This window comes from Jaculus jaculus, chromosome 1 (assembly GCF_020740685.1).
Source record: "Jaculus jaculus isolate mJacJac1 chromosome 1, mJacJac1.mat.Y.cur, whole genome shotgun sequence".
Lineage (NCBI taxonomy): Eukaryota > Metazoa > Chordata > Mammalia > Rodentia > Dipodidae > Jaculus > Jaculus jaculus.
Window position 1 is genome coordinate 84,981,356 of NC_059102.1, and position 23,803 is coordinate 85,005,158.

The following is a 23,803-nucleotide window of genomic DNA, read 5'->3' on the forward strand; positions in this document are numbered from 1 at the left end:
ACCTGCACTCAACCAGCTTTCCAGCAGGATCATCATCTTGTTTTTAAGAGTGAACAACTTGAAATTACTATCTTCATCATCAATAACAATTACCCTCTAGCCTATTTAATGAAAACTTGAATAGAAATACATTTTAGTAACTTACTTGATGTATTTACTCAGTTCCTTAGGCTGGGCTTAGAAGCATTTCTTCTCTTCAAGGGCTATTGGATTTGTGTGTGTGTGTGTGTGTGTGTGTGTGTGTGTGTGTATTTGTTGGTATTGTTCTTGTTAGTTTTGTCTGTTACCACTGTTTCACGAATTTTGTCTAAAGAACCTGTTAGAAAACAGACTTCATATTTTTTCTTCTCGTTTTGACATGGGCATAGCTATTTTTCCCTATCATCTTAATGATAACAAAAATTTCTGTGTAGAAATTCAAAAATATTCCTTAATGCTCACATTTGAACTTCACACAAAATACAAATGCACTTAAACATAGGTAGCTAAGAAGGTAGTAGAAATAAACATACTAGAATTTTTTACAGTAAAAATACAATACACTGCTCTAATTTGGAAAACAGTTTCATAAACTAGAGAACATGTGGCAGGCACTTTATGGATTTTTTAAAATGTTAAAAAAATAAAAACCTGATCTTATTCAGGGAGTAAGGGTCCTTTTAGTTTGCCAGAAAGTGTAATGGGAAAACAGAAAGGCCACCTTTGTCAGCCAACCCTATGGTATGAAAATAAGCTTTAAGGACATTTTGGGAAATATTTTCAAACTCAGATGAGAAAAATATCAATATCAATACAGATTCTAAGCAGACGTACAAGGCTTCTGTGCACATTAGTGATTATGTGTGTGGCCTACAAGGCTGATTCCACATGCCTCCCAAACTCTGCTACTTTCTCCTTCACAAGCTACTTGTGATTAATACTCCAGCCTCATACAGATCAACGCTGACAGCGGACACAAACACAGGGTGAATGAATCCAATCAAACAAGGTGGATTTTCCATGCCTATCAATGGCTTCTTAAACCTTAAATGAACAGTGAATTCTATAAGATAGTTCACACTTAATATTTTGATATTTGTGTGTTAATACTAGGATGTTATATGGAATTGACTGTGAAGGCTTTTCTTTTTTATCAGAACTGAGGAACTCAAATAGACAACATGAAACTTTTAGCACTGAGGGTTACATTAAATTTTCCATAAACCAAAACTAAAATAAGATATAGTTAATGAATGAGAGGTAGGTAAGTAAAATAAACCACTATTTTCATACAATGAAGTTGAGAGCATGTCATATGGACCTCATTGTGTTGTCTCCAAATACTTTATCAGAGGGGGAAAGGGAGCTGAATAAACTTTAAACTCTCATGTAGGGATGTATTGCTTGTGTGTCCCTGGCAGATGTGGAAAGGAGATGAAATGGGCAAGGGAGAATCAAATATCCCTTCACTGCAGGTTTGCTGAGGGAAAGAGCACTGCAAAGATCTCACATCTGGCAATCATTTGTCAATGGCTGGAAAGAGAACGGCAGGAAACTTTCTGGCTCTTGGAGAAGATGAAAAGACAAAAACCATGTGTCATACACACACACACACACACACACACACACACACACACACACACACCACTCATTCTGCAATGGTACAATGACTACTACACTTATTCTCTACCTCCTCCTTCCCCCTCCAAAATTTAATGATCTTCAGATATACTTTATTCCATGCTCACAAACATGCAGTCACTTGACTTGTTAAAGCTGCAGTGTGTGTACATTTTTCAAATAAACCCCAGGGCTGATGTTAGAAAATCAAAATCAGTCAAGCATAGACCGCCTGGTACTTTGGGCAGGAATCCTTGTGGTTTAGTCAATAAACAGAATCTGAATGAAAGACACCACAGTAACTAGACAGTAACGTTTTGAACAGCTCTTAACCTGAAGCATGGAAGGGAGGGGGTGCACTAGTGACCAAGGACATAAGACTACCTGTCCACTTAAGACCTGTGACTCCATGACTGCCTAGCACATGGTCATCTGATGTTTCCAACAGAAAGAGAATAAACTTACATTTAGGGGGATGTTGGTGTGATTCTGGAGAGAGAATAGCTTTTGACAAAACTAAGCATGTCCATTTATTAAGATAGTAAGACAGACCTCAGACTCTGTTTAGTCCATTCTGTGATGTTAACACTACAGATAAATTGGTGACTTCATTATGAGCTCATAAAATGATCTGTTTTGCTCAAGTATGTTTATTATGTCATAAAAAGTTTCCAAGACACTCTGTACAAAATTAAGTCCTCCATAATCACAGGAATGTTTGTGGTGATCAATAGCCTTCAAGGGGTCACTTCTGGTAACCCTCATTCTGCATCTACAGCAGAAGCCACCACAGAGTTTGTCCCTGTGACTCGTGAGTGTTGCAGGTTGTTTAATAACCTGGCAAATTCACAGTAGCTTGTCAAATTATTACAGGAGCAGTGTCATCACTAAACAAGCCTGATCACGGTTAATTACAATGCAGACCAGAGAGCAGCTACAATTGTTCATTAATTACAGGAAGCACCTCATTTAAATTTTATGGAAATTTACACTTGCACCCTGGTATGTCTGGAAGAAAAAAAGCTATCCTTCGCGTATTCACAGAAGAAAAGAGTCTGTGGTTTATGAAACATCACAGTAAATTGTGTCTAATTTGGTACTGAAATATTGGTTCATTATTTACTCTAATTTTCTAAGTACTTCAGCAGTGAAAATGACAAAAAAATCAAACCTCACATCTTAAATTCGCAACTAAGAAAACAATTAAGTAACAAGTCAACACATGATATGGCACAGTTAGACTATGAAAGTTAACTTTTCTCTGATTAAAAATAAAATATTTATCAGCAATTAAGAGAGGCCTACCCTAGAAAAACCATTTCCTAAAAGAAAACTGCACAAGAAAATAATTCTGTGCCACCATGAGTCTGTTAACCTCCCAAGCTAAAGTGAATACCCAGCCACACATCTACTGAAGCCACTCAAGGAAAGAAGCAAAGTTAGGGAGTGAATTAAAGTTTAAAGTTGATTTGTAGTTACTGTTTTAAAACACACATATTAACCCCAAAAACACAGTAGAGTCCCTTGCAAAAGTCAAGCTATACTTAAAACTAGTCACTTAAGACTGAAGATATGGAGGTAAATACTGGAAATTTTAGAATGATGAAATTATTAATCTACTAGGATATCTAAAATTATCAGAATTCAACTTTTAAAAGGAAGAAGGAGCTAGGTATGGTAGGTGTGCCTTTAGTCCCAACACTCTGGAGGCTGAATGAAGTAAGATGGTCACAGTGAGTTCAAGGACAGCTTGAGGCTACAGAGTGAGTTCCAGTCAGCCTGGGCTATAGGGAAACCCTTGAAACAAAACACAGCATCATCATTAACAACAAAAACAGCAATAACCATAATAAGAAAATTTAAGAGCACTGAAAAACATTTTGCTAGTCATGAGAACTTATATCAGCTAAAGTAGAAAACAAACTGATATAGGAGGGCATTTGCCTAAATGAAATCCTTTGTAAGAAAGGATATAAACAAATCATTGCTCATAAATTGACATTTTCAGAATCATCTGGCCAAACATCAGATCCTCCAGTGGTTATAATGCCTGGCCATGGAGGAAGGTCTGAAATCCAAGCAGGAAACGCAGATAACTGCATCAAGTCCTACAGTAAGTTCCCTGGAGTGGAGATTTAGACTGAAAAATAAGAAATGGCACAATCCCCTACATGGGAACAAAAAAAAAGAGCAGTATACATGCCATGGTGACAGTAAAATGAGACAAAGCTAAAAAAATAATACTCCTAGAATTATTAGCTGGTGAAGAATATATTGTGTTAAGTTTATAATGATTGACATGTGACCATATTACATATTTTTAAAACATGTGAAAGCCATATTTGGGGAATAAAAAGAAGAAAATGATTTAAGTGTGGACAAGTGAATTCACCAGTTCACCCTGTTTGACAATCTTTTAAACAGTTTTATTGTTTTTCCTCAGTTCAATAAAATGTTGTCACAATAGGAGAAACAAAGTAGTATGATTATTTTCATTACTTTATCATAAGACCTTAGTCTTCTTTTCAAGGCCCATGCTAATTTTTCGACCATGCTGCTTACTTAAAACCAGTTTCTCTTTAATTTGTCCATATATACTTTCTCCCCCAATCATGTCAAAATAATATGCTAAGTGTGTCTTTTTCCATTTCATTTCACACACTCATATAGGAAAAACCTATTTTCCTTTGCACCATAATTCAAGGTTCAAAAACAGATTCTCCCACAACCACCTACAACAGTTCATTCCAGGTGATATGTTTGAAGAACATCACACATTCTATGCAAAGAGGTTAGGGATCAGGCTTCTTCCTGCTAAGTCTTCCATCACTCTGCATTTGTGTGTCACACACAAGCTGTTAGCTTTCTAGAACTAGGCAATGCATGATCATGCCTCATATGTGTCACACCTGCTTTTCTACTGTACCACAGCCATACACCACCAAGACAGTACTAGTTTGAAGCACAGAAGAGCTCAGGTGGTCTTCCCTAGGCCAAGAGCAGGTGTGCAAAAGATGGGACACACTTTGCTCCCATAAAAACTACAGCCCCCACCATCACAAACTTCACCCTCATTCCTACTGTGAAGAAGTCATTTTTTAAAATGATTCTTTTTTATTCTCATGTGTGTCTAAATCAGTAAAAGTATTTTAAAATTGTGCTCACTATGATCATCCTATAAACCTGAAAAATCTAGAAAATGGTGCCAAATTAAGAACCTGAGGAAAACAATCTGGGTTTGTTAATGCCATACGTGTTAAAACTTTAGCCTGCATCTCTGCAATGGCACACACGTATTCATCAAAATCTTTAAAAGCACACAAAAGTGCAGACATGCCTCAAACCAAGATCCCTCTAATATTTTTAATAGCAAGACACTAAACGAGGACTAATACCTCAAGACCACACAAAATAAACTAAAATGAATTACTTGTCAAAGGTCTCACAATAACCTGTGTCAGCCTACGCAGCCAACCTTCAAAGACCATGTACTTTCCCACTGCGGAGTGTATCTCTTGAATGAATGAATAAATAATGAATGACCTCTGGTTACAGACAACTCATCCTGACAAGGACCTTTTGTTGCACATATGCTACATTTCTCCCTCTTTATACCTATCTCAATGCTTGTCTTGTCCTGATAACACTGAATACTACTATGGCCTCCAGGGACCACTATTTCTGTCACACCACCCCCAGCTAATAAAACAGTTAAGACTCCAACCTGGACTTCCAGCCTCTGGTCTGGTTCCTCCAGGTTTGGGCAAAAGTCTGCACCCAGCACTCTGCCAGCACATGCCAGTGGAACCTGGGGGAATATGGCGGGGTTAGATGTTGGGTATGGAGGTGGCACAGTCATAATCTACCCTGGCAGAAACAGGAGCATCCCAACTGTAGGTCTGACAGGCTGCTATGACCTGGCAAATATTGTAAATATCCTGAAACCTAGCTTATTAACTATGAGAAGGCAAAGTACAAGAAGAAAAGATCCACATGATTTGGTTCCTCTGCACCCCTATATTTACATCATGCACCATAAAGTCCATTGCATTATCTATGAACAGAAGTAAGGGTGCTGAAAAGGAAGAAACAAATGGAAACAAAGGAAGACTGAAACAAGACTCTACTGAACACTGATGACATCTTCGATTCTCTGGTCATTATATTTCCTACGAAATAATCAAGTAAACTGTACATTAAAATATGCAATGTTCCTTTTTGATTTTTTATTTATTTATTTTTTATTTTTATTTATTTATTTATTTGTTTTTTTGAGGTAGAGTCTCACTCTAGCCAAGGCTGACCTGGAATTCACTGTGTAGTCTCAGGGTGGCCTCGAACTCATGGCGATCCATCTACCTCTGCCTCCCGAGTGTTGGGATTAAAGGCGTGCACCACCATGCCTGGTTTCCTTTCTGCTTTTAAAAGATCATTTTAAATTACTTCTTTCTTGCTCCTGGTATAGGCCAGCAAGGGCAAGTCTTTACCTGTCAATATTTATACATTTATTCACATGCTACTTGTTTTGCTTTTAGTGTACAAGGCTACACAGTACTAGTCAAGTGCTCTACCAGTTGGCAACACCTCTAGCCTCCAATACTCACTATCTTTAAGTCTAAAGACCTCAGCTTAAAGAATGTTTCAATAAAAATGATAAAAAACAATAAAGCATCATAATTTATTAAACATTTCTCCATACCTAGAATTCCACACTGAAAATCACAAATATCTCCTTTCAAAATTATATACTCTATTATAGCTAATTAATTATCACCCTACTTATTACTTACTCTCATTTACTGTGTCCTGATTTTAATATGATTAAAATGATATTATATTTAATATAAACTTATTTTCATCTTTAAAAATTTCCCTAGGGGTTAGGTTGATCTGGCTCCATGATGGAGATGGAGTAGCATAAGCAAGACTCAGGCTTGGAAAGCTGCAGCCAGGTACACTTTCTGCACCAACACGAGGATCTGAAAGGGCCTGAAACTGCTAGGGTAAGGGTCTCCAGAACCCAGGAAAGAGCCAGGAGTGGCTCTGTGTGTCTACAACCCCAGTACTGGGCTCACAAAGAGCAGCAATGGAGCAGTAAGCCTGACACTCTGCTCTGGCCACCTCAGGTGAGAAACATGGGCCGCAGATGAATGCTTGGGGTGCCACAGATGAAAATATGTGTGCATACACACATACCAAATTATACAAATACATATTTGCAAGCCATAAATAAATAAAGACTCTGGATTTCCATCTCCAGAATTTAAAAAAAAGAAATAAAAATTTCAGTATTTGCAAATCAAAACTTCTTATCGACCTTTGTGTACCTGAATTTCAATACATCAACTAAGTGACATTTCACATGTGTTTTCTTTCATTATCAAAACATTCCTTTGATAGTTTGTTCAATTTTTTAATATTCCATTATAATTGTTCAGAGCTCAGTTTTCAGGCCAAGTGAGCAACTTTAGGTGTTTACCTTTTTTTGACTAACAAATTAGCTTCTCAAAATTTACACAGATGTTAAGACGCCTTATTACTAGGGAATATCATTTATTTAAAAAAAAATGGCCTAGTAAACTTTTCAAGCATTCTCCTCTTTAAGTGTCTCATTCTTCTTCCTGCTGACTCTCCCACTCTCCCCACTTTGTGTGTAAGTTGAAGTCCCATTTTTCTGAGTTTTATATAGAAATTCCCTCTGAATTGAAACAGTCCTTTTTTGGAGAAAAAAAAGGAAGCTCACAAGACTTAGGAAGTAAACAACTGACAAATCTAGGGAAGCTCCTGCAACTTACAAGGTTCACTAGGGCTCTTCTCAGGGTTATGGAAGCTGTAAACTTCTTATTGCTGAAGAGAGACTCTCCCAATAGCCCAGCTGGCTGCAAGTACTAGAGTGAGCTCCAGGGATGCAACTTCCATAAAATGCTACCTATGCTGGAATAAACTTTTCTATAATCTAGCTGCCTTTGAGTTGTTCATACTCCTCATAGCTGAGTAACCCCTCATTAATGCTCTAGAATAAATTGCAAACTCCTTGGTTGGATTTTGATGCAAACGTACTTTTGTCTGTCATCTGCACACTACATGGCATGAATAGATCTCTGTCCATGCTTATTCAGGAAAGGTTCACATAATACTCAGACTGGCTGTGAACCTGCTATGTAGCTGAACATGACCTTAGTTCTTGCTTCCACCTTCCAAATGCTGTGATTACAGACACGAACCACCACACTCCGTTTATAAACCCTCTTTGCCCATGAATTTCAAAAGTACCATGTGCAGGCCAGGATGTAGGAAACACTCAGATAGATGAACCCACTTTTTCTCCTCAACGATCTTATAAGATATATGACCATTTATGTTTTATAGGTTTAGAGTAGCTAAGTAGTGCCGGGTTACATGCTATTATGTTGCAAATTTCGATTAAAACTTTAACAATATAAAGAAAAAGGGCAAGAAATTAGTTAAGAAAAACACTCACTTTAATTGCATCAACTGTAGAAGACAGTTGTTGATTTTATACATCACAAAGAAGACAATAAAGGAAACAGCCTTCTACTTGCTCTTACATAAGCAACTTAAAAGGAAATTTATCCACTAAAAGGATTTTAAAGAGAAAGAAAGAAAGAGAGAGAGAGAGAGAGAGAGGGAAAGAAATTAAGCAAGCAAGCACTGGGCTTAGAGAAAAGCAGCAACATTAGAAATTTGACTAAATTGAGGAGCTTAAAGAGAGAAAGAAAGAAAGAAAGAAAGAAAGAAAGAAAGAAAGAAAGAAAGAAAGAAAGAAAGAAAGAAAGAAAGCAAGCAAGCAAGCAAGCAAGCAAGCACTAGGCTTGGAGAAAAGCAGCAACATTAGAAGTTTGTGTTGTGTCACACATGAAAATGCTACTGATTCTACCCCACAGTTGACATATGGAGGTTCACTAATGAGTTCTGCAACAGTAATTCTTCCTAGAGGGCAATAGGAAAAGGAAAAAATTCAATCTTGGAATATTCCATATCAAAGTGAACTCACACCCAAAAGCTTCTTATTTATTTGAGAGTGACAGACAGAGAGGAGGAGAGAGAGAGAATGGGCACAACAGGGCCTCTAGCCACTGCAAACGAACTCCAGACACTTGCGCCCCCTTGTGCATCTGGCAAACATAGGTCCTCGGGAACCGAGCCTCGAACCAGGGTCCTTGGGTTTGCTTAACCACTAAGCCATCTCTCCAGCCCCAAAAGCTTCTTATAAAACCTCAACACATGTGACTGAGCTGTCCTGAAGCATTTTCCATAAGTAGAATATATTATGGCAAATTTGAGTATAAACAATACCTTATCTCTGTCTCTCTCTCTCTCTCTCTCTCTCTCTCTCACACACACACACACACACACACACACACACACACACACACACACACGACAAATTGCTACCTACCTTAATATTATTTGACCATGTCATAGATAATATACTTTTAGCTCTCTTTTATCTTCATGGTCACAAAATGTATTTTATAAACACTCAAGAGAAAAGGAAAAAGTTAACAACTACAATTATATTCAATTACAACTTCAGACACTTAGAAATACAGCTTCTGAGAGAAAACAAAAAGGCCTTATAAGGTGAGGAGGAGATGGTGGCAAGTTACTGGTATGTTTCATGGCTCCTCATCACAAAAAGAAACTATTAATGAAGTGGGTGTTGTTCTCAAACTTAGAATCCTAGCATTTCTAAAGCAAGCAGGAAAAAATCTTGAGAACTAAGGCCACCTGAGATTCCAATCTCACTGCATACTCCCTTGAGAGTTCCAGTCTAATACCCACCACCTCCACCATCCCCACAATACATGTCACCAGTTATCAAAGAGAGAAATTCTCAAGAAGGGAAAGGCAAGCCATATCTAGGATATGAAAGTTGACTACCTAATTAGTTGTAACTGTGTACACTTCATTCTACCTTGTGATTTAGGAACCTCAGAAGTTAGCTAGCTATCTATAAGCAATCAAAAAGTGACTGACTGCTGGGCATGGTGGCACATGCCTTTAATCCCAGAACTTGGGAGGCAGAGGTTGGAGGATCACCGTGAGTTCAAGGCCACCCTGAGACTACGGAGTGAATTCCAAGTCAGCCTGAGCTAGAGTGAGACCCTACCTTGAAAAACCGGAAAAAAAAGAAAAAGAAAAAGAAAGAAAGAAAGAAGTTACTGACAGAAATGGCAGACATAAATTGTCTAACTTACTATTATCTGTTGTAAATTGGGATAGTGAAATGTAGTGTGTATCTAATCAGTGTTTGGAATATAAATCTTAAGCTGACAGGGCAGGGGTTCATTTTATCTGCTGTCCTTTATCCCAGCAATCAGTGTCTGCTGCAATACCATGCTCTAAGACAAACCTCTATAACGATTTTCACAAAATGTTGGGATTAAGACCATGGGACTTTTTAGTTGTTTGCTTTTTTTTTTTGTATCTTAATACATTTTGCTTTTAGAGTGATAAAGCATATTTCAGCTGAAGGAAAATACTAAACCGTTCGGCTAGTATTTCTACGCATGATGACACCTATTTCACTATGGAATGCTAACTTTGCACAACTGATAGATTTCACTCTGCTGGTACTACAATGGAAAGCCAGAGTCTTTGCAAGGAACCCTGGGGAATCCCCAGGCTGAGCTGAGGCTGAGTACCTACTATTCTCTGCATACCTCAGAGGAAGGAGCTATTTACAACTTACTTGTTTACAATCAGCGGAAGCCAAAGTTATGACAACAAGCATAACGAGCTCTCTCTTTTTCCCTCTCCCTCCCTCCCCCCCCCCCATCATATCTCAGGAGAATTCAGTAAAGGAGGGCCAGTGGGCATTCACTTCAGTGTCAAAAGGGCTTCCAGAAAACCATTTTCTGTGGGCCAGGGAAGAAATGTGGCAGGCTTCCTTTTCTCTCTCATTCTCTCTCCCACCCCACTTTGTTTACTGAGGTCACATATGAAAACTGTTAGGCACTATACTTCTGAAAAGAAGACAGAAAAATCCTCAAATTGCAACAAGGAGTTGAGTTTCAAAATACTTGAAGGTGAATGGGAGTGGACAATGGGTGGATGGAAGGGGACAAAGGAAGAAAAAAAGAGACACAGAAATGATAACTCTAGGAAGGAACTATGTTACTAAAAAAGAGGCTTATTTATTTCTAGTGCCAGGGATGCTTCCTGCAGAGCTAGGGTCCACTTGAAATTTAATTTTACTTTTAAATATAAAACATTCACATAGACATTTGTCTGACAGGCACTATGAAAGTCACAGCCCAAATAAACAAACTAACTTCTGTGTCAGCTCAAGTCTCTTCAGTTAAGCTGGCCACACGCCCAGATCAGTCCTGAAGTACTATATGTGTTTTGGTGGTTTCCACTCTAACAGTGATGAAAGGGATGAAGAAACCAATCAGAAGAACCTAGAAAATACAAAGCTGGATTTGAATAAATTGAAGCAAGGAAAGAAATATTAAGAGGGGGATGGTAAATTCCTACCAGAGGACTCAGAAACATGGTTCAATACAAAATTGTCACATTCTGAGCAAGAGGGGAACTTCACCCTTATTTCAATGGTTATAGAATGCCAAATAGAAAGAGGAAAGGCCACTCAGATAACAAAGAATTCAGGAAAGCCATTAAGTGAAATGGACCGGAAATTAGCTAGGAGTTCTTGTGAAAAAAGCAGACCAAGAGGTAAACAGATTCACCAGCACTGAAGGTGAAGATCGCTCAAAGCCCCTGCTGCCAAAATGAAACAAAGAGCAGAAACACAGGTGAGTGCAAGAGCCTGGGTGTGCAGCTGACTTATATCTTAATTTCTCAGCCCACAACTTAACTACAAGACAATATTCAAACCCCCAAATTTCTCTGTCAAGGATTCTCAAGTTAAAACTTCCAAGGTCCAAGCAAACAGAATCTAAAGCTGAAAAAATGAAACTGTCCTTCCTCACCGGAAAGCAATGGGCATGTCACAGCATATATTTTGTTGTTGTTGTTTGTTTGTTTCTAAAAAGCAATGGGCAGAAACACATCCATCCTTACAAAAACCATAGATGAACTGGGCTGTACCAATAGAAATAGGACAAGGCCAAGAGACAAATGAGGGTTGAAGTAGTTAGGCTGGGACAATGCCTGAGGGAAATCTGCATCCTTTCTGCAGTTACGTGATTCTGTTATGCATTACAGTGACAGAAGTGGAAGATGACCTGGAGGTAGGGGAGAGTGTGCCACCAGGAGAGAGAAAGAGTTCAGTGACCACCGTCTGATCTCACGCCTTCTTTCTGAGTGAGCTGCTAAAGAACTGGCCCTGGGCTCCATGGCAGGAGCCACCTCTGCAAGTACAATTAAAGGAGATTTTCACAGCCACAAACGAACAACAGAAACACCGGCTCTTTAAACTGTAAAATATGGAAGAAAAGGTAAAGTCTCTTCCCTGGTGACACCCTGAGGAGTCTACTGGGCCATGAATAATGATAAAATTACACGGAATTTTTCTTCTAGAGTGCTTAAAGGGCTTTACACATAATATTTATTAATTCCCATATCAGACAAGTGGAGAAAGGGAGTTTCCACTTCATTCTTTCATTTTAATCAAGAAACTAAGGCCTATGACTACAGTCTTCCTCCATATTTTATCAAATGGAATAGGTTGTTAAGGCAGTCTTTCAAGTAGTAAACATGGTTCACTAAAAATTTCTACTATATGACAGAGCTCACTTTATTTCCTACAATTCCTGTTTTACCCTAAGTTTTATGACTGAAGAGAGTGAGGATAAAGTCATTTGTCTTGTGCTATAGAGAGTTTTTCTTCAATTTTAGAAAGAAAAGGTAGAGGTTGTTTTCAATTGGTTATAATCACTCTTGTACATTAGTATTTTGGAAAATGAATACCAAAAGTTGTTGCTTACTATTACACATACACTGTAAGTCTAGACAGCTAACATTTAATATAATCTCAAGTGTTCTTATGTATGTCCATCTTAGCTTTGTATCTTCAATGCTCAACTCCAAGAATCCTAAAGGTAGCTAATACCAAGAAAGCTCTTAATATACTTGGACCCTTTAGATTCCAGCTGTGGTGAAGTTACTAGCTTGGTAACTCACTGACCATTTCACAGCCTTGTTCCTTACATCAATAAAACTGTAAGTCATGTTTACTGTGCAGGTTGGCAAGGATGAATGACGTGGCACATGTGAAACAGTGCATGTGTGGCATGTCAGTAAATGGCATATACAACTGCATGCCACAAAAGTGGCACCACAGCACAGCGGTTCCATAAGGGAAAACAACTTAAGACAATAAGGGAAAGAATTTGGAAAAGACTTAAACAAACCTCAAGTTGTGGAGGGATAATGCAAACAATTTGCAAACTGAAAAAAAAAAAAAAGAAAGAAAACCCAATTCTCAGTTAGTGTTCTGGGTTAGTGACCCATTGCTGCTACAAAAGACCAGACCAGAAACAGCCTACAAAAGGAAAGTTTTTATTTTCATGTTACAGCTTTCAGAGAAAGTTTCATCATGGCAGAAAAGTCAGGGAAGAGCAGACAAGCAGTGTCACATCATCAATACAGCAGGGAGAAAGTAGGGAAGCTTAAGAGCACCAAGCAGGGCTTGACTATCACACCACTAGGCCCATTCCCAGTGACACACATCCTTAAGATTCCACAGGCTTCCTAGAAAGTGCCACTACCTGGGGATCAGGCACCCAAAATCTCTAGGTCCCATGAAACCAGGCATCCTGAGATGCTGTGTTGTGAATAAATAAAGATCTATTTTGTCTGAGGAGGGCTGGCTCTGAAAATCGTCACCAGTCAAATGGTAAGAAGTGGCACATATCATCCATATGTGCCTTTCTGCACCCACTCCTCACATTATAAGCCTCCTTTCTGGGTTCTCTTTCATAGTAGTAGCTTGAGGTCTGAATTTTTAAAAATAATATCTAGAGAACAAAGGTGAATGAACTCTAAAGAAATTCAACCCTTTGTGAGAAACAGTCTTTACTGATAAAAATAGCCATCCTGGTCAGTGGTCCACAGTGTTTTCTTCAGTCATCCAAGTGATAATGCTGAGTATTTAGTGAAGTGGAAGAACCAGTAGCCTAGGGAAACTAGAAAACCAAAAGACAACCAGTGAGGTAAAAGTTTTCCAAGTGATAACAGTTTAAAAAGACATGTGACTAAAAGAACCTAAGAAAACAGAAAAGACTATTCCAGAGCATGTGATCCAGACCTCTCTAAGTCTCACTCAGAAAAGAAAACAAAATATACCAAGAATTAAGATCTAGAGCTCCCAAAATGTCACTCTGTAAAAGACATTGGAGCAGCCAGGAAGCAGAAGTTTGCATGGAAAAACCAGAATGAACAAGCAGCTTAGAGAGCAGTGGAGAGGCCAACTCCACATATGCTGAAAACATTAGAAGGAAATCAATGTTAATGTAATGACAGACATTAATGTGTGAATGGAATGAATGAAACTTAGTAATTTGGAAAATGAACACAAAAGTCATTTAGTTTGTATGAAAGTACTTTAAAATAATCTAGGCCTGCTGGGCATGGTGGCACACACCTTTAATCCCAGCACTTGAGAGGTAGAGGTAGGAATGTCGTGAGTTCAAGGCCACCCAGAAACTACATAGTGAATTCCAGGTCAGCCTGAGCTACAGCAAGACCCTACATTGGAAAACCAAAAATAAATAAATAAATAAACAAATAAATAGCCACTATAGTGGCAAACACCTGTAAGGCCAGCAGTGTAAAGGTTGGGACAAGAAGAAAAACCAGGACTACATGGCAAATTTAAGGCTAACGTGGACTAAGCAGTGAGACTTATCTTTAAAAAACTTTTTTTTTTGAAGCAAATTAAAGGTTTATTCTGGAAAGACATGAGCTGCCAGCCTGTCTCATAAGAAGAGAGGAGCATAGCCCAAACAGTATGTTTTAATTAAAAAGACAACCTAGGGCTTAGCAGCTAAGGTGGTTGCCTATGGAGCCTAAGAATGTATGTTCGAATCTCCATGTCCCATGTATCCAGATGCACAGACACAAGCATGCAATCTCATGTGTGCATACAAGGAGGAGGCACATACATCTGTACTTCATTCTCGGCAGCTAAAGGCTGTGGTGCACATCCTCTCTCTCTCTCCCTCTTTCTCTCTCAAAATAAATTTTCTAAAAGTTTAAATTAAAAATACAAGTTAGGGCTGAAGAGATGGCTTAGCAGTTAAGGCACTTGTGTGTGAAGCCTAAGGACTCATGTGCAACTCTCCAGGTTCCATCAAAAACAGATGCAGAGTGACACAGTGTGCATGGTCACACATGCATGCAAGGGAGTGCATGTGTCTGGAATTAAATTATAATGTCTAGAAGCTCTGGTGTGCCAATTCTTTCTCTCTCTCTCTCTCTCTCTCTCTCTCACACACACACACACACACACACACACACACACTACCTCACTCTCACATAAAAAAATAGGCAGTCTTTTCGGGTTGTCTCAAAAATAAATAAAGACAACCTAGGTCACCATGAACCTAGCAACTGGGTTATTTCCTCAGTTTCCTTTACTGGCTTTCCACAGTGGTCAAGAACCAGGATGACTCAGACTCAGTATAGTGGCTGGGAACTCTATAATCCCAGAATCTGGAAGGCTCAAGTTCCAGGCAAGCCTAAGGTATAGAGAATGACTCTCAAAAGGTGGAAAAATAAAATAAAATAAAAACACGTGTATCAGGATAAATTTATCTATAATGGAAGGAACGAAACTGCTTCCAAGAAATGAACATCAAGTCACTGAACTTTTTATTTTCTTGGAGGGTGATAATTTTCAAAAAAGTATTCTCGTTTTAAAAACCATTATCTCCATTCACTTGCTTTTGCTTCACAAGAGGCACAGACATGAAACAAATCAAAATTCAACAACACTTAAAAGGAAAGTGTGAATGTAACATGTATGTGCAAAAACAAAACAGGGAGAAAGAACAATTAAATGTGTCAGGTTCTAGAAAGTAAAAGACCAAACCCCACTCCAGAAAATTCAACATTGCCAATTATCACTGATTCATCTATATCAAACAAACTATGATTTTTCTTAAGAGAGATTAACTAGCAATACAGGACTTAAGAGAGAAAACATAATAATGAGCACTGTATTTAGTACTGTATTCAATGCACAGGTGGTTGTCTACAGGGGCGAACTCCTCCAGAGCACTGTGACATGAATTAAGTGTACAATGACGATCAAGCCTGAAGGAAGGCCACAGATACCCTCAACAGTTCAGAGATCCTGGCTGCTCTGAACAAGGAAGCCAGGACCTTGACCATGCAGCCAAAACTCACAAGGTAGCATGCCCAAGATCAATATACATAGATAACGTTAAAAGGAAACAGAAAATGGAATGAGCATTCAGTCCTGCTATTCCATACAGTAAATCTTTCATAAGTCAAACATGAGCTAGACCACGCACTATACAATATCCCCTGCAAACCTGCCAAGGACCCCGGTCTCAAAAGAGAAATGGAAAAGAGCATACTTAATTGATTTCTATAGAATACACTGGATCCCTGTCCAAATACACAGATCTCAGTTGGCGCAAGATCAAGGGGAAATGAGAAGCGGCACTGTCCTGCAGACAGGTAATGAAGGTGAAGGTAAATCTCACCCTGTGATGACATGTTTGTTAGCTAGGTAGTCTGGAAGTGGTGGGGTGACAAGCTAAAGGGGAGTTTATTAGGCTTTATTTCAGTGACCTTTTAAATTAAAGTATGCTCTTCCAAACTGACCAAAGTTACTACTCAAGCCTAGCAGCTTTAAAAGCTTATGGGAAGCCTAGTCAAAAGAATAGAACACTTAACATATGATAAAAACATATGGTGAGGCTTTCATGTTTGTTTTGGTACTAGTCACTTCATATAGGGATCAACTAACCTATGTCATTGAATCCTGTAATGAAAACTCATTCTACAAAACACCATTTTCATTCTACAGATTTCCATTCTAGTCATACTATGTTTCTTTTTGAATTTCATGTCAGTTCTAGGTCAACAGCACGCCCACATCACTTCCTTTCATGTTTCATGTGACTGTTATGTCTCGCGTGACTGTTCATCCTTTAGTCGACCTCCTACGCAGTTTTCTAGGTGTCCAGTTAGCATCTCTCTGAACAAGCAAAGCACATAAGTTCATTGCTCCTTTTTTAAATTTTTTACTAGAGTGCTCCCCTGACTTTGCTGTATTTTGCAATGTTATCACCAAAATCTCATTAACTAGGACTTAAAGCCATATATCACTATTAAAAGCCTTTCTCTTACTTCCCAAACCCATTAATTCTGAAAGCCTGTCCATTCTTGCTTTTCAATCTCCTCATCTGGCCCCCAGAAGCCTTCCAAGTAGATCATCATTTCTAACAAATATGCACTAGGCATTTTGCACTAACATTTACATGATAAACCCACCTTTATCATTCCACACTTGCCAACTAGTGCTACACAGTAGCTCTCCCAATGTTCACACACATTCTCCTAGGAGATCAGGTTCCTCACAAATTACTAATTAAAGTTCTTTCCAGATCCTCTACAATCCAGTTCTAACCTGCCTTTGCAGCTTTGTTTTCTCTTCTTTCATGGCAACCTTTTAGCTGGTAGTGTAATTAGACTATTTGATGTCTCTTGCATACTGATTAGACTTTTTCCTCATTTGATATAGTTCTGTGGCTATATTAAGAATCCCCTACCCTGCATGCTACATTCCTATTTCCTGATGACACTTGTTTGTTTTTTGTTGTTGGTTTGTTTTGTTTCTTTTTGTTTTTTCGAGGTAGGGTCTCACTCTAGCACAGGCTGACCTGGAATTCACTATACAGTCTCAGGATGGCCTCGAACTCATGTTGATCCTCCTACCTCCACCTCCTGAGTGCTGGGATTAAAGGCATGCAACACCATGCCCAGCTGATGACACTTGTTTTATGAAATTCCTTGATACACACAAAAAAGGGATCTCCTCCTGTAGTAGTGGAGAATACTTAAGACCATCAGCAATCTACATCCTTGTATTTTAAATGTATGCTTTCTGTCCGTAACAAGAACTTAATACTCTCTATATTCCCCCACAAACCTACCAAACTGCTTTACATGTATACTAAGTAAATAACAAGTCAATCTCATGAAATTCGCAGTGTCACCAGTAATAAGACAACACTAGTGGGGTGATTTTAACCATTTTATTATTTCCTCTGATCCTCACTAATCATCCCTAGGGAAGTTAGGGAGTACTGATTCCTATATTGATTCCTGTTTTGTACGATTCAAGATGCAAAGAAGACATATTCATACTATCAGAGTAATCTTCTGAGGAGACTGAACCTTTAATGTTCAGTAACTAATGTCATTCTGTTGATAGGGGATATATTCCTGCTAAGAAGAATCTACTCAGATATGGACTTGTTTTACATTATGACTACTTTCCTCTTAACAAACTTTCATTTCACTTCCAAGATGTGTCTAGAACCTAATTGCATAAGGAAGTTTTCTAGAGTGGAGAAAATGTAGATCTTCCTTAAAATGAAAGTTTGAGAGTTCTCCATTGCTCCACAAATTAATATACACTGAAATCTAAAGTGTCCAATACTCAAATATACTCTGGTATCAATAGCCTCCTAATTTACAATATGCTAGGCTTCAAGAATAGGAACAAGTATGCAAACCTCATTCAGTAAGTTCTTTAAAATAAATTACTGATTGACATTTGACTGAAAAGTCCTCATTACACCATCCTGAGAAAGGGATGTAGTTCTAAAATACTATGCTATGAAAGAAGCTGATAGCATACTGGGGGTAAATCTCCATACCTAATCAGTTTTTAATTTGTTTCAAACAAGTGTAAGGTAAATTACAGCCTGTGGCCAAATGCTACCTTGCTTTTATAAATGAAGATTTATTGAGAAATAAACATGTCTGTTTCTTTACATGTAACTGCTTTGGCCTACAAAAAAATACCAAGTTGAATTGTCAATATACAAATCATACATGTGCCTGCCACAATTGGCTCTTCACAGAAATGGCTACCTAACTCATTTTAATTTGTGCAAAATTAGGTGTCTTTTCCCAGCAACATCAAGAATTCACATTTGGTGAGCTAGGATGATGGTTAAGTGGATAAAGCTCTTGCAATACACGCACAAGTACCGGAATGCAGAAACCCAGTACCAACATAAAAAGTGGAAAGCTGTGACAGGTGTTTGTAATCTCAGCCATACATATGGTCAAAAAAGGGAAATGGAGACATGAGAATCCCTGGAAGCTCACTTGGGGGCTACCTAACCTAGCCAAAGCAGCAGTGAACAACAAAAAAAAACCCCTTCAAAGGAGGCAGAGGGCAAAGATCAACACCTCAAAGTTATGCTCTGACCTCTGAACACATGGTATAGCGTGCAGATGCTTATTTGTGTGCATGTGCGTACACACACACACACACACACACACACACACACACACACACACACATACAAATTCACCCTTAGAAAATAAGCATACAAATCCAAACAAGGACATTCATATTAAAGCACCACCCTTATTTTTTAAAATATATGAATCTAGAACTCATAAAATTGTGGTACAATGTCACACTATGATTCATTTAAAATTATGATGCACACTCTGTCTAAAGAAGGTGTGCTTGGGATTAAATTCAGGCATGTGGATACTAGCCACATGCTCTACTATTTAGCAATATAACCATCTCCTTTGATGGATATGTGTATTTACAGCCATGGAGTAATATCTGTGGTCTTGCCGAGCTAAAAAGTATAAACCACTTTATGTAAGTAGTAACTACTCACACATTTGTACATGCATGTAAATGAAGAAATTCAGCTGAAAAGACATTAATAATTAGTGGTAGCCGTTATGATTGTTTTCTTAGTCATATCTGTGTAATTCATGGGTATCATCCTTTGTATAAAATTTGTGCAAAAATGTTTGAAGACTATTAAAAATTAAAATCAGGGCTGGAGAGATGGCTTAACAGTTAAGGTGCTTGCCTGCAAAGCCTAAGGACCCATTTTCAACCTCTCTCCAGATAGCATTTAAGTCAGACACACAAAGGTGACACAAGTGCAAGGTTGCACGTACACAGTAGATGGAACAGGCATATGGAGTTTGGTTTCAGTGGCTGAGGCCTTGGTGTGCCAATTCTCTCTCTCTCTCAAAATAAAATTAAATTAAAAATTAAAATCAGTTGCAAGATTTAAGTCATTTTATAAACATATGAGTGTGTATTTTTTCAGAAAAAAATAAAGTAGGTTTGATTTGTTGTTTTCGTTTTTGTTGTTTGGGTTTCTTCTATTCCTTTGTTTTAAAGACTGGAAGGCAAACTGGCACCCACATGCTATGAAGTAACCTAAATCATGGAGAATGTCCTGTCTTAGAAAAGCATGCCTGGAATAAACAGAGGGGGAGAGGTTAACAGAATCTTTCCTTGGTAGGAATATATTAATTCAGTCAGTTCCTCGCTTCTGAGTTACCATAAAAAGGTTCATAAAGTACCCAAAAGCCACATAAGATTTTAGAATTATGCTGCTCAGTGACTGATTCTCAGTGAAGAGTTAAGGAAGAAGAGAGTTCTCTCCAATCTCCCTACCCCCACCCCACCATTTTTTTCAGCAAAAGTAAGTTTCTATAAGATTGGCACAAGTAGTATTATTTACTGAAAGAGTAAAATATATACATGACACATGCATCAAGAAGCCAGGGCCATAGTTGTTAAGTAGATGCTGAGAATGGTATGTAGACTTGTGAACTACAATAGTAAAAGAAGAAAGCAGTGACAATCACCCAGCTCTCCTATGCTCCAATCTTCATAAGCTTCATTTCTAAGCACCATACTGTAAGTAAGTTATCTGAGGTGCAGGGAGGTTACATAACTTTTCCAAAGTCACATAAACAAAAGATCACTTGAAATACAGATATAGCTGGCTGAGATGTCTGGACTGTTCTCACAGTGTTCATGAAAGAAAAACTTTATTTCTAATATAGTACTATATAAAATGCTAATGGAAATTTGACAGGTAAGAAAACTTGATATTCCTGGCTTATAAAGAGATTACAAAATTATCATGTCAATTAATTTGGTTTGCACACAACTTACTGAACATGGTACTTATTATATTATTTTCCAAGTTAAAGTGATTTATTATCTATCCTAATCTTAATCTATGTTAGTTCATGTGATATGCACAAATCTTTTACAGATATGCTAAAGCACAGAAACCTGTTTATTTTCAACCTGAAGAAGAATCTTTATGAATTTATGCACAATTATACAAAGAACTGAGACTTGGTGTTTTGGACTCTTCTCAAACTACAACTATGTCATTATTGTGAGTTAAACAAAATCTGTGTGCTAAAAACTTGCACACAAAAAGTTGTGCAGTGAAGTCCTCCCATCCAGATCATCATCTTTAACTTTACCTTGTATAAAAATATTTGTTATGATAGGCCCTAAGACAGTTTGGAAAGTATGTCTTCCTCACTTCCTCACAGTATTTAAGCTTCTCTCTCCTGAACCATTGAAAAGAGAGCTTTAGTCTGTGTCAAATTTGAAGAGAAAATGTCAGATTGCATGTGCCTTTATTTACTTTTTCTTGATGAGAATACACACTTTACAGGACACTAATTAAATTTTTAACTTCAAATGTAAATAATAAATAAAAGTTGTGCAATGAAAAATATATGTATTTTGTATAATAACACTTGCCCTACATTGTGTCTTGTCTCTCCTATGAATTACACATAATTACACTTCTAAAACAGAGAAACAGACATTCTGTTGGGCTTCATTTCCTAAAGCATTAAGGTACTGTTTTATTTTTTGTAATTAAGTGTACCATGCATCCCAGATAAAGGCCTACAAGACAGAATGCTACAGCTCTCCCCATTTCCATGTAGACCAGTTCTGGTCTTAACAGTTCCACATATCACCATCATTGTACAATCTAACTTGAAAAGGAGAAAAAAAGTGAGTCCTTCAACATACATAATGAAGAATACGGTAGAGGAGAAAAAAAGCATTTGAGGTAACCTTGAAAACTGATTTTTTAAAACTTTATTTATATATCTATAAAATGACAGTGGATCTATCTGCCCTTAGTGCTCTTGTAAAGCACATACAATAACAAACAGCACACCTAGCATGGTGTGTACTGAAAGGTGGCTGTGAAAGAATGAGTTATCAATCCTCATTCAGCAACACCCTCTAACAGGTGAAAGTAAATGCCAAGCCAAATATTTACTTTAGATCTCCAGATGAGGTGTTCTAACTTGCAGAAGGAAACTAAATGTAACGAAGAATAATACTAACCTATGACATTAATGTACTACATAAGAGTACACTTTTTAAAGATAAAGACATAATCTACAGATAAAAACAATCAGAAAGAAACAAATTATTTTGCTCAGCCCATAAAGCATTATTCAATACTGTAAATAAAAATACAGCCTGCACTAGAGTTAGATCTTACATCAAGCTACGAAAAATAAAATACAGTATTAGCCCCACACAAGCACACATACGTTGCTTGCTGTTGTTTAATTTTATATAAATAATAAACATTAGCTTTAGGATGATCTTAATCCAATGGTTATAAACAAGTTTTGACAAAACAAAGGAGAAGGTAGGGTCTTATAAAAAGCAAATTCAAGCTTTACTGTCTATCAAGTAGTAGTAAGTAGAAGGCAGGAAGCTTTTAGGCAGGCAAATGATTAGAACTGATGATGCCGAGATACACAGAACCAAACAGAACCTGCCAACTTTGTCTATGGTCCACCTTTAACCATAAATAGTCATGCAGAAAGAATAACCTCATTCATAACATTCATGAAGACCAATCTGGTGAGACTGTTACAGTGATAAAGAAGACAACTAATGCAGAAGAAATTGTTTTTGAAAAGGGAAGGGTGACAGAAAAGGTTGCCTCATCCTTACGATAAAATTTAAACATGTTATTTAACATATTCCCCTTTCCTCCATTTTTTTCTAAAAATTCAAGTCTCCCAAGGGGATCCACTAGAGAGCAAATCCACTAGGTAGCATGAAGGAGACTACAGATTGTAGAGTACCTATTATGCACCACAGCTTCAACTGTAGTGTGTCCTTTTACCTTTTCCCTTTCTCGTAACCAAAGGACTGAGGTTCAATTCCCCAGGACCCATATTAACCAGATGCACAAAGGAACACACACATCTGGAGTTTGTTTGCAGTGGCTAGGAACCCTGGCACGCCCATTCTCTCTTTCTCTCTATCCCTTTTTCTCTGTCAAATAAATAATTGAAAACAACATTTAAAAAAAAAAAAAGAGACCCATAGCTGAAGCTGGGAAACAAGTCAGAACCATATCCAAACATAAGCCCACTCTCCAATATCAAGCTACCATTAATCATGGGGTACAAGAGGGCCTACACCTATTAAACTCTCTATCAAAAAAGTAAGTGTTATCTCAATTTTACGGGTGCTAACTTACTCTCCATTGGAGAATCTGCTTCTCTTTTTCAGATAGATGCAGATCCTAAGGAGAAAGCTGCCCCAACATACCTCCAAAGGGGCCCGATTGAAACTAAAGAAAATTGGCAAAACAAGCAAAGGAGTTGTTATCTTGATGAACCATATACCAGCACAAAGGGGAAGGAAACCAACACAGAGAAAAATCAACTCCTATCAAATCAGAGAGCCAGAGCCTCAGAGGCCCCCAACACCTCAGCACTGAAGCAGACCAAAAATGAAGTCAACATGGCTCAGGGAAATTTTGTGGAAGAGGGGGCGGAAAGAATGTCAGAGTCACATGCTGGGTCATGATATGCAGATACATTTATCGTACCAATAACTGTGGGCTAACTGCACAATGCACGACCCATTTACATCAACAAGTAGGGGCCAGTGGGAGGAGGTAGATCATGGATGAGCCTAAACAATGTCACCAAACTGCCTGTATTTGCTGAAAAGAAAACTAATAAATTAAATTAAAAAGAAAAAGAAAAAAAAAAGTACTTGTTTGCAAAGCCTACTGGCTTGAGATTTGATTCCCAGCATCCAAATAAAGCCACACACACACACACACACACACACAAAGATGATATATAAAACAACTTATACAAGAGCTAATGCAGGCATCAGGAGCATGTGAAGAAGGGACCCTTCACTATCCCACAAAGT

General features: G+C 38.0%; 1 protein-coding gene across 7 annotated transcripts in view; it reads right to left on the reverse strand.

Annotated features, from left to right (window-relative positions):
• The window catches only part of Bnc2 (basonuclin 2), a 454,280-nt gene that overhangs the window by 262,656 nt on the left and 167,821 nt on the right, over positions 1 to 23,803 (reverse strand). For 5 of the 7 annotated variants that reach the window (XM_045142143.1, XM_045142145.1, XM_004658430.2 and 2 more), the window contains one exon: positions 5,324 to 5,407. The exons of the other annotated variants lie outside the window; for them this stretch is intronic. In XM_045142143.1, the coding sequence (XP_044998078.1) occupies positions 5,324 to 5,407 (84 nt within the window). The remainder of the gene's footprint in view (positions 1 to 5,323; positions 5,408 to 23,803) is intronic. 7 annotated transcript variants of the gene reach the window in all.